Source organism: Epargyreus clarus, unplaced genomic scaffold (genome assembly GCF_041222505.1).
Source record: "Epargyreus clarus isolate Ecla_fem2 unplaced genomic scaffold, WU_Ecla_fem_2.2 ptg000004l, whole genome shotgun sequence".
NCBI classification, from domain to species: domain Eukaryota; kingdom Metazoa; phylum Arthropoda; class Insecta; order Lepidoptera; family Hesperiidae; genus Epargyreus; species Epargyreus clarus.
Genome location: NW_027332212.1, coordinates 8,862,776 through 8,874,770, shown reverse-complemented (window position 1 = coordinate 8,874,770; position 11,995 = coordinate 8,862,776). Strand labels below are relative to the sequence as shown.

Here is an 11,995-nt window from a genome sequence, read left to right as displayed (position 1 = left end):
ACCCCACTGTTAGTATGGCTCATTCTTTGGCACGCCCTGCAGTCCAACGGTATGATGTATTTCATCATGTGAAGATTCGCTGGATAAGTCTTATTTGTAGGTGTGACTTTATATTTCCAGAAATACCTACATCCTCCATCTTAAATGGATAACCCAACTATATTTAATGTTTAAAATTTACGCATATTTTAGCATCTCTAAATGAATGAAATTGTTAGTTTTTAAATAAATAAGACTCCATAATATTTGAGGATGTTTCTCTATTTCGGCATAATCTATTCCATATAACAATGATTCATTTTCTATATACAAATTAAATTAACAGATAAATTAATCTCCACCGGTGAAGAACTTCGATAGGAAATCTTTGGGTTTGGGTTCTTCTGTGGGCTTGAAGTAAACCATGATGTGGCCTTTTTGTTTCCACATCCTCACTGATTCCTGCAATTCCATTTGACCCTGGAAAAGACAAAAGAGAAGAGTTTTAAATTAAGTAATCCACCAAGTTTAAAATTAAGTAAGCCGCCCATGGACATCTGTAATCAACCACAGATAGGATTAAATATTCCTACCTGAGGTCGGACACAGATGCGCCGCTACCCTTGAGGACTAAGCTGGAACGCCTCGGAAAAGTATGTCTCCCTTACCACACCCTTCAAAACGGAACACAGCAGCACCTAGCACTGCTGTTATTAGGCAGAAGTAGGTGTGGCGGTGGTGCCGCCGGAGTTGAACCACAAAGGGTTCTACCACCTTCAAAACTCTTCTTCCTTCTTTCATGATTACATGTTCTTACATGATTAGATTTACCTTAATGATGAGCATGTCAATAACTCGAATATCGGAAACATCCTTATTCTTCATGAACAACTCTTTTAGCTTAGCTCTGCATTGATCCTCTGATTTTGGGATGTCAAAATCCTTCACTGAAAGTAGAACATATATTTATTCTTTATTTCTTATACTTTATCAATAAATTATTTCTCATAATATCAACACTATAGTTGTGTTACATAGCCTTTATTTACATACTACAGATATTTAAATATTATTTATGCAAACTTTTACTACTGCTACATTTGAAAAAAAACTCACTACAAAGTAAAAGTTAGCTAAGAAGCTGTAAAAGTTGGAGCAGTAACTTTTCATCATTGATCCAGTCGGACATTGATTACAATATAAGTATTTTCTGCAAGAAGTAACTTTGCAGGAATTCAGTAAAGGAAAACATAATAATTATATAAGCAACAGCTTTTGAAAGGTAATATTTTGCTACCCATATGTGGCCAGCATAGGCTTTTATAGACTATTTCAAAACACACATAGTCAGCTGTGAGATATAAGTACTAAGTAGACAGTAGAGAGCTGTAGTAGTAGTAGTAAAAGCCTGATGTTGAATTATCGTGTTAGAGTTGACAGATCAGTTTCAGGGCTTGTGAATAGCGCCGTGTCTACATTTTTTTGGACATGAGTGGTTTGAACTTATTGTGACAACACATTGTTATTGTCAGAAAGCAAGACCCTGGCGCACTATAGATGTCTCCGTCAATGATTTAAATATTTCATGAAGCAGAGTACATAATTTATTACCATTATAATAGTAATATGGTCCTAAAAAGAAAATATTTGATGACATAACAGGTACAAACCTAGGTATGGAATCTGACGGTACCATGCTTTGTAAAGGTTCAGCACTCTGGTCTTAGCTTCTCTCTCGTTTAAAGACAGAACTGGCCTCACAGTTTTCGTCCCAACTTGTATGACTTGCCGTGCCGACATTGTACAGGCACTATTTTATTAATAGGGCTCCAATTTATTATGAGTTTATTTTGACTGACACTAATGACAGTCAAAAGTGAGTGACACTGTGACATGACAATTGATTGACAATTCCCACAGATTAAATATTAAATACCATAGGCTATCCACATATGGTCTACACCATAGTCCATAGACAAAGTCAAAACCAAAAAAATGTTTTTAAATTATTATGAATTTGGTTATGCAAATTAAAATAAATACTTAAGGGATTACTTAGGGTTTTAAGAACCAAAAAAACTGCATAATTATAATTATGTTTTATACTTTCCGCAAAAGCGAGAGCTTGTGCACCCGTTGCGGCTGCTGCATGTCACTAACGTAGTGGTGGCAGGCGGCGTTCAAATTATTATGTGAAATACGAAGGTGAAATACGAGAAAATTTCTACAACTACTAACGCTGCATGTCCGCTTCCCACGTTTTAATTATTTAATACAATTGGGTACTTGACAGTTATAACAATAAAATATGAAATATATCCAATATGATAGCTTATAAGTAAACATAAATTATGCATTATTTAGTTTAATTTTTAATACGTTCTAAGTTTTTTAATTTTTTAAAAGAAATTTTCGATTTTTTATCTGTGGATTTTAAATCCCAAAACGGCGACAGTGCTGCCTTAAATGTCAGGTGACGTCACCACACGCATAATAAACAAGACAAATAAAAATGATATCGTTTGCTGTTAGAGTTGGTTGAATTTATGTTGTGAACCGAAATGAATCCACAGTATATTAAAGCTGATAGCGTGAATCTGCTTAAAGAAGATATACAATACAAGAAATAAAAATGAATACAAAAAAAAATCCGTGAAATAACCTATGGAAATCACAAATAAACAACGTAAGTAAAATATTCTTTATATTTACATTTAATCATTTCGGACAGTTAAAACATTTCTTAACCGATTTCCGATAGAAGAAAGGTTGTCTTTAAGTGATTATCAAGCTTTTTAAACTATACTTATATTCTTATGTGAACTGCTTGAGGGTTATTTATTGGTTATATTTATATTTTCAGATCTTCGCGACACTCGTATAGTAACGACGCTATAGGGTATGTGCAGTTTAAGAGGCAGGCAAGTTTGTATTTCATGAAAAGTAAAAGTTGTCCTGAATACAAGGTACATCAAAAGTCATGCTCAGTGTCCATGACTGTATATGAAAAACAAAGTATTATTAAATGTGATGACTGTCCTGCCTCCCAAGGATGCAGCAAAATGCAGTAGCATTTTTAATGTGGAGTCATAGAAAGTGAGGAACCAAAAGTTTCGAAGGTGGTCAGCACTCTGAAGTACATAAAGTAAAGGAAATGGGAAATAGTAGTTCTTTACTTGAGTAACCTACCCAACAAGATGAAGGAAGGAAAATGACCAAAGAGTTGCTGTTATTGCACTACAGATTTCTCAAAATGACAATGATAAAAATTATACATCTAGTTGTTACAGAAAATAATTTTAAAAATGAAGAAAGTACACACTCAAGCAGCACAAAAATTCAGCTTAGCAAGAGCTTCAATATACAAGAAAATAACAGCTTCAAAATGCTTTGAGGTTATCTGTAGTAAATATTGTAAATGTAACATATAATGATAAATATATACAAAAGTTCTACGGTGTGTACTCAATAATAGATCCATATAAACCTAACAAACAAAGCAGTCGGTTAATAAAAGATTAAAATTAGCAAATCATGTATTTTTAATTATACAGTCCTGTAAGTTAATCCGTGCACAAGTAATAATAACTCAGCCATCGAAATAGTTTGTTTCTTATTAATTACAGAATGAGGCCTTAAAATAGAGAATTCTCGTAGACGTCTTTTAATTCATTTATTCTATTCTTAACTAATACTATTCTAACTCTATTCTTATCGTAGACATCTTTATAATATATGAATACTTTAACTTGCTGTTTTGTTCTGATTACATCCGGGTTTGATGATTTAGAGTAGAGGAATCACTCCTTATTCTTTTTTCTCATTAATACTTCTATTATATGTTTGAATCCTCTGTCTGCAAGTTCTTTTAACGTTTATGAGATTTCGGTTTAGGAACGTGTATAAGCAAATTTTTTAGGATATTTAGCGATCGTACTTGTACACATCGTCACTGCACACGTCTTATAACTTGTCATTTATTTCAATTTTAGTTATAAAAGCTAAATAACTCCCTATTTTCTTCCGAGCGTTGTTTGTTTACAGTATAATGACGTTTCGCCACAAAATGACACTTGACCGCCTGATTTAACGCGACGTTCCGTTCACCGTAAAGAAAGTTTGTTTTTTATTAATAAATAGCCCTTTTTTCGAAAAAGTGATCAATGAAAGGCATATATAATACGTATACTAATTCATTACAACACTTTCCCAAAAAGTGTCAAGTAGCCAATTGGATCGCAATCAAGCTGTAGTTTTAGAGGATATCCTTACAATAATAATGAAGATTTTCGAAATTCATTTTGAATGAAAAGATGGAATTAAAAACAATTCACATTGAAAGGATTTATTACGATACTTCACTTACATAAATTAACTAAATCTAATAACACATTAGGAAACAACGACGCAGATTTCATTTTAGATACAAATATATAATAATAAACATTTGACCATACTTTTAAACAAACTAAACTTACACGACAATTATTAAACTTTTACAACGGACATGTTTTGGCACCATGTTTAGGTGTAAGGTCAGAACTGTATGGGTTAATGAGGAAGGTGTCCTTCATACGGCCAGGCATGTAGGTGAAAAATATGTGTCTGAAAATAATATTAAAATGTTAATTTCAATAAATAATATTGAACTGTCTTATTATTGCAATCCTTATTATAAAGCAGACACAACGAGTATAGCTACCAATACGGCCAATTGAGTGAAATATTGTTATTATACTAAGTCTAAGTTACTTATATGGTAAGCAATTTTGGTAACCTTGCTTTTGTATATCAGAGATTTATTTAGGAATACTTACAAAAACGGTTTACTGGGATACACATCGTACTTCGTCGTGGACCACCATAGTCTTGTTTGCTCAAGTTGATTCAGTCTGTTCCTTGTGACAAAACTATCCAATAGAATCTCAAACTGAAAAGTATAGTGCAAAATAAGAAAGACAATATAATCATTACCAATTAAGTACGGAAGTTTTGAGTAGGAGAACGTTATATTTCAATGAGTAAAATTAAGCACCAAGGTTTTGTCAAAAACAAGCTAAAACCTTTACAAGCATAATGAATAACTACTACTTTAAGAGTTATTATAAATTAATCAATGAATTATTTACAAAAATCATGTAGGTATTACATGATTACAATCAAATGTAGGTAAACATTTTCTACATACCAGTTTCTGCACTAATTGCCGATGTGACCAGTTCATGTGTTCTAATTGTTTTAAAGTAAACGGTATCCTATAGGCTCTTGCTCTAAAATCCATATGCTTCAGATCCAACCATCGACGCTGCGATTGTAGTAATAATCGTTCTGGAATTCATATCAGAACATAAAACTAATGTCAAACGTACCATATTAATATTTTATCTTTTGTTAAGACACATGCATGCTTTACGTTTTAATTAAGACTTACTTTTTGCGGTGGGTTCAAAACCCACGCTATTTAATAATTATGATAGCTACAACTATATTCAATAAAGCTATAGCAACTAATTTTATGACTAAAGCTAGTCAATTTTATTGTATTATATTAATGTCCCCAAACATACTATGTTGCGCTGGCGTCATTTTTCCTTTTACTCGTTTCCTGACCCACTCCTGAAGGTTGTTTAGCAGATTCGCCTGTGGTAAATGCGGTATTAACAACGGAGTGTCAGATAATTCAGCTAGAAAAGCCTGAAACAATTTTAAAGGCAATGTTATTACTATATCAAGCAGTAAAATATTCATTTTATAAAAATAATGTAGTTGTGAAATATACCGCTAATAATTCTTTTTCTTTGAGACCAGAAGGAGATATAGTTGGCATCGAAGGTTCTGGCTGGAAATTGTATGGCAATTTAGTAAACAAAGAATATTAATCACGAAAATTATTTTAAATTATTTAATTAATTAATTATGTATCTTACAGTAGGCTCTTGGGATAATAAAGCATCTCTACACGTGTCCCTAATGAAGTCTTCCATAGGATCCATTTGGTACACTTTAGCGGCGTCTATCCAATGTGGGCCGTGCCTCGTTGGCGGGTGAAAATATTTCTCTTTCGACTTGCCCTCGCGATAAAAGTCATACAGATGACCACATTTACATTTAGATTCTTGTAAATACTTCATCGCAGTTTCTTCCCTGAAAATAAATTTATATCTATGTAGTAATTGACATATTACATGTGGATGATATGCCTACTAGCAGTTAAAGTCCCAAAAATTCCATCACTGTTAACTTACAAACTGCCAATAGAATAAAAAGAAAAAGTAACTTATCTGCCATTCTTTTTTACAAGTTTTATAATACGGTGCCAAATGTCTATAAACAATAAACAAAAATAATAATACGTTGCACGTTTGATAAAATCTTACCATTTGGCCAAACAATCGCAGGTTTCATCGCACCGTTCTTTCACTTCTCTCGGGAATTTCCAATACCCTGCTATATTGGTAACGTAATCTCCCACTACACTTACAGTGCCGGCATTTATTGGAATATAACCGGTAGGCAATACAGCGACATCTATAATATTTTAATAATCCACTGAATAAATTGTAAACCAAATTTTTGTAAACAAAATTAATATTCTTGGATGCTAAAATAAACTTGTCCACGTGCCATACTAACGCCACCCTAATTTCGATCTTTCGACTAATACCTATTTTTGGATCAAAAAGTGTTCGTTGTAGAGGTAAGAAGAACCGTTTCTATGTAGAGTCGATTCTCTGTGCAGAGGTTTGTCTTTACCTCTACACTCCATGATACAATTTTTTTACGTTATTGAAGGTGGTAGAACCCTTTGTGGTTCGACTCCGGCGGCACCACCGCCACACCTATTTCTACCTAATGACAACAGTGTTAAGCGCTGCTGTGTTCTGGTTTGAAGGGTGTGGTAAGGGAGGCATACTTTTCCGAGGCGTTCCAGCTTAGTCCTCAGGAGTAGCGGCGCATCTGTGGCCGACCTCAGGTGGGAATATCTAATCCTATCTGGGGTTGATTACAGATGTCCATGGGCGGCAGTAGCCACTTACCATCAGGTGGACTGTATGCTCGTCTGCTACTCCTATATTATAAAAGAAACATATTCTCATGGACTCATATAGAATCATATATAACTTACTGGACAAAAGATATTGAGGGTGGCCTCCTGTAAATGCCACGCCCCCTACAAGGTATTGGACATTTTTATAAGGCGCTTTAAATTTAGGTTTCGCTTTCTTCCTCAGCATTTTTAATTTGTTAACGTAGGCGCACATCTTAGGATCGGTGTTCCCTGCACAAAAAAGTGAACAAGTTAATAATTAAAGGTAATATTTTCTAGTTTATTTTAATTAAATATGCTAAATTTGATGTCATGTAAGCAAAGTTAGTAGGTACTTACGCAGAGTACTGGGAGGTTCCCAGAATTTGTATGTGCAGATCCTTTCTGCTTGTTTTTCCTTTTTGTTCCTATCTTTTCTTTTTTCCAACTGAAATTAAATTTACATAGGTAACTTTCTAATCACTACTTTAATTGCTATACGAATTACTGTAACGCGAATTAATCTTTTAAATCAATAATAAACCATATAAATATAGAATTAGGCATTGTATTTAATAAAAAGTTTAGTAAGTAGGTACTTATTTACACGAATACGAGTACTTAAATAAAAAAAAAAATACTTACAAAGCTAAGGTCCTTGATAAGTCTTTCATAGCTCTGTAAAAAAGCGTATTAAAAACATTAATTACATAATAACAATTTTATCCATCAACTATGTATTTATGTATAATAATGTAAAAGATCATTACGTACATCAGTGGTCCTTAATCTGACTTTATAACCAAGTGGCAATGGTTTCTGAGGTTCTTGATTCGTTTTAGTATGTGTGCTGTAACAGGGCACGTAACATTTTTGCAAATATTCGCCATAACGTACCTTTGGCTGCGTATTCTTCTGTACCTCTGCAATTAATTAAAATGATATTTAAAAAAATATATAAGATTATACGTACAGAAAGTAACGGTCGTTGCAATAAATATTATGAAAACTAGAAAAAAATAACGGACGCTTAAATTGAAAACGGCGGTTACAGAACATTTCAGAGTAAATCCATTATTGTACTACTGCACGGATCTCCTCTTAGCACAGGAATAAGAGGAAGAGAAACGAGTTTAGGCCAAGGTCTACCACGCTGGCCGAGTGCACGTTGATACACTTCACACGCAAACACACACGCCTTTTTTAGAATGCTTAGGTTGGGTTTAAAGACATACATTTATCACTTAAAATGAGAAACTTAAATTAATAATAACGTATGGTAATGCTCGGTACGTTTGTTTTGTTATTTATGTCTATGTGCATGTGTGCGTGTGTACGCATGTGTGTGTGCGTGTGTGTCTGAATGTGTGTATGTAATTTTTATGTGTGCGTTCTTGAAATAGTATTATTTATGTAGGATTTTAGTATTTAAATAAAGTATTAGAGATGTTTATCTTCGCCGTTAAAGCAAGTGATAAACTATTTATAATACACAAATACACAAAATTACTAAAAATAAATGAAAAATATATCACAATATAAACTCACTTTTTGGCGTAATTATCGGCGGTTCTCTTTTTGCTTCAGTTAGCTTCTCCAGTCTTTCAATGCACTCCTCCAAATCAATAAAGACCAGGCACGACATCAATATCATTGCGTTCATATCATACTCTGTAATTGTAGAAATAAATATAATTATACTTAAAACTAACGAACTTTGGAATCACCACCCAAATAGTGTTCAATTTCTTTCAATTCATATATGATAGTGAATAGTAAGAAGTAGTTATGCAATATGCATATATGCATACTTATAGCGTCACATATCTACAGCCTATGGTCATATTTGATTTAATTGATCTATTTGTACTTACCTCCTCGTAATTCACTCGGTGACTTTTTATAATATGCCGTGTAGAGGCTCCAAATAAATACGCCCGGATCCTCGACGGAATCATTCATGGCCTTCATTAATATGGACCTCGGTATCCTCAACGTAACGCCCAGGTCAGACAGTGATTTACGTATTCGGTTAGGTATATCTTCCAGTAAGTCTTGATGTATGTTTTCTTTCAAGACCCCGAGAACATCTCTCTGGCTACTCGACAATTCATAATACCACGGGGGACCAGCTTCTCTATGCAATCGTTTTGCTTTTCTTAGACCTTTGTTAAACAAGTGGGATTAATTTTCTAGTCCAGTTAAAAATATATATTTTTGCACCAAGCTAAGAACTAGGAATTACATATATTGTGTTTTAGTGAACACAGAAGGAAGAGTTTACAAATACCTACTAAAACAGAAAACGGTTATTTAAATTCTTGGCCGGAAATCGAACCCGTAGCGTTTCACGTGTTGGACCGGTCAGGTGACCATTTCCTGGCTTATCTACAAATAAATTATTCTACCTTTACTAACAGCATATAGAATTAAGTACGGTAGGTTATTGAATAGTACGGTCGTTAGTCATGTTAACCTCTTTCTCCAAAAGAATTACGTAGGTAGATGTTATATGCTTGATGACCTGCGTGGTGAAGCGATCACGATCCCAGTCTGACGCGCAAAGGGTTCCGGGTTCCATCACCGGCCAGGCAAGTATTTGAATGATGAATTCGGATATCTATTCTAGATATTTGTGTATTCGTCTTCGAGTGTCCATGCCCACCCAAGACGAATCCTAGTGTAGATGGCTATGAGTTGTGTAGAAAGTGAAAACGTCTTATATACAGTGAACCTTAGTAAGATATTAAAATGTATGTTAATATGTACCTTCGCGATAGAAGTAATGCTTTAAGTCTCTTAGAAACCTAAGCCACGCTCCCACTTTTTCGTTGTAGGGTTTTTTATCGACATTTTGCCTCATTTCCCTTTCTAAATACACCCAAACTGGTTCTTGTTTGTCGTAAATTATCTGAAATAAATGATTTACGAATAAATGATTTATAAAAATTATTATCTCACTTCTTGTGATCCTGTTATATTAATATTTAATTATGTTCGGTATGGTGTTAAGTAAACCTTTATATCATTACTTATGTATATCGAACAGAGGAACTTCTCTTTGACTTACCTTTTTTTTCAAAAATTGTTGAACAGTAGGCATTTTGAATTTCCCCATATTGATTAATACTTAATAATTTAAATTCCAACAAATCGGAAATAATTACACAAAAATTTAAAAATTTACTCTACCACAAACTGAAAATTTTGATAGATTGAAATAGTTTTATTTCTTAAAACATTTTTTACAACGATGGGAATTTTATGTGCCAGTTCTATAAATGTTTGAGTAAGTTTTTGCATGAATAATCTTTTAAAATTACTTATTTGGTAATATTGAATATATCTTATATTTCTAACAAAACATAATAATATGAGGAGACCACAAGTAGAATCAATATTTATTATATTTACATTAACATTCTCTAGGTGTACCTTTGCACACCAGCTGATTAAACTTGTGGAGAACTTTATGGGTGATTGTAGGGATACACTTGTGCCCAGTTGAGTAATATAAAGAAATAAATCATTGTTATAACCAAGTACATTACGATGTTTCTTCAAATCTGAAACTTATGAATTAAGTTTTCATTTTTTTTAGGACAAGGGTTGTTGTACTAACAAACTATATAAGTATTAAAATAAAAAGTGTTAATGAAATAAAACAAAAATAAAGCAACATAATTCATTCTTTATTTGCAACTTCTTCATTAGGTTTAATTTTTAAATTTTTTGTCCTTTCAATTATATCTTTGTAAGGTGGGTCAATGGGGCTTTGCACTGGCTCCCTATATTGGTAAGAACTTTGACCCTCCAATAAAAGTGAGTATGAAGTATCAGAGTCATATGCACTTAAATCACCACAGGCATTGAAAGGAACTATAAATCGGTTAGGCCCTGTAAATTCATTGAAATCACAATACTTGTGATCCAACAATGGATTAACCATTGTGGGTACATAGCTTGGTGGAGGTTTGTAGTTTTGACATATCACAAATGCTTCAATACTGGAGTTTCTTGAACTCCTCGGTTTCGAAACAGTGACAAACTCAAAAAACTGTTTCAGTTGTGAGTACAACAGTGTGACATCTTTGCCTCTGAATATCTTTGCAACAAACACACCCCCTGTTTTCAGAACATGGGTTGTTATGTTCAACGCTGCAAGGAGAAGTTGTGACTGTACATACTCATCAATGTCATGCAATCCTGTGACATCAGGTGCTCCATCGCAAACTACTAAATCGGCCTCCAAGCCTTCAAATTCTTTAATAATTTCATTAGCGGTGGACACTTTTGTGATATCACCTTGTATTTGTTTGACACCAGGTAGAGCTGCCATGGCTTGTAAGTCTACCGCGACTATTTTCACATTGTCCGTGTTATCGGTGTTCTGACGAAGTTTCTTGCTTAACACCTGGCTCCAACTTCCAGGCGCCGCACATAGGTCTACAGCGCGCAGAACTCCTTCAAATATATTGAATTCTTCATTTATTTGCAACAACTTAAAGGCACTTCTGGCCCTCCAACCCTCTTCTTTGGCTAATCTATAATAAATATCTCTTTTGTCTTTTGAAGTCTTACCCATGATTATTGAGTATGGACAGCAAGTTTATAATAATTTATAACCAACAATATAGATATATTCACTACTTGTCATAGAATAGCTGCTGGTAATTAAAATTCAACACCAATGTAATTCAAATTAATGCTTAACAATCAGGTACATTCAAAGAATGGTTTTCATTCACATTGAGGATTAATAAAGTATTTTATAAGCTTATAAATACAAACAAAACTACACAATAAGTAATTAACTTGAACTACCCCGTGTTTCCCGAGTATAGTATATTTTTGTGACAGTGACAGAATGACAGATGTCGATTGTCGGTAGACCATTTAGTAGGGATGTCAAAAAATAATCGATTATTATTGTAGAATCATCGATTTAATTAATCGATCACTTAAATCGATTCTTCGCTTAATCTTACT

At 33.6% G+C, this 11,995-nt stretch overlaps 3 protein-coding genes and 1 long non-coding RNA gene across 4 annotated transcripts; 1 reads left to right on the top strand and 3 right to left on the bottom strand.

Moving 5' to 3' along the window:
• Positions 1-243: 243 nt before the first annotated feature.
• On the bottom strand, positions 244-1,872 carry LOC140757433 (NADH dehydrogenase [ubiquinone] 1 alpha subcomplex subunit 6). The gene is made up of 3 exons (XM_073093136.1): positions 1,650-1,872; positions 811-926; positions 244-459 (listed from the first exon to the last, which is right to left on the bottom strand). The coding sequence occupies exons 1-3, from the start codon at positions 1,777-1,779 to the stop codon at positions 331-333; spliced, it is 375 nt and encodes a 124-aa protein (XP_072949237.1). The 5' UTR covers positions 1,780-1,872; the 3' UTR covers positions 244-330.
• A 749-nt stretch (positions 1,873-2,621) lies between these two features.
• LOC140757430 (uncharacterized) lies at positions 2,622-3,434 on the top strand. Its single transcript, XR_012103978.1, has 2 exons — positions 2,622-2,665; positions 2,843-3,434. It is a non-coding gene; the product is annotated as an uncharacterized LOC140757430 (long non-coding RNA).
• An 874-nt stretch (positions 3,435-4,308) lies between these two features.
• Positions 4,309-10,160, bottom strand: LOC140757429 (uncharacterized). The gene is made up of 15 exons (XM_073093133.1): positions 10,077-10,160; positions 9,776-9,917; positions 8,881-9,171; positions 8,555-8,677; positions 7,781-7,929; positions 7,652-7,684; positions 7,367-7,454; positions 7,106-7,258; positions 6,357-6,507; positions 5,907-6,123; positions 5,759-5,818; positions 5,547-5,673; positions 5,168-5,307; positions 4,797-4,909; positions 4,309-4,584 (listed from the first exon to the last, which is right to left on the bottom strand). The coding sequence occupies exons 1-15, from the start codon at positions 10,122-10,124 to the stop codon at positions 4,476-4,478; spliced, it is 1,944 nt and encodes a 647-aa protein (XP_072949234.1). The 5' UTR covers positions 10,125-10,160; the 3' UTR covers positions 4,309-4,475.
• A 519-nt stretch (positions 10,161-10,679) lies between these two features.
• Positions 10,680-11,880, bottom strand: LOC140757426 (tRNA (cytidine(32)/guanosine(34)-2'-O)-methyltransferase). Its single transcript, XM_073093129.1, has one exon. It carries the CDS (start codon positions 11,589-11,591, stop codon positions 10,692-10,694), a length of 900 nt encoding a protein of 299 aa, XP_072949230.1. The 5' UTR covers positions 11,592-11,880; the 3' UTR covers positions 10,680-10,691.
• Between the last annotated feature and the right edge of the window lie 115 nt (positions 11,881-11,995).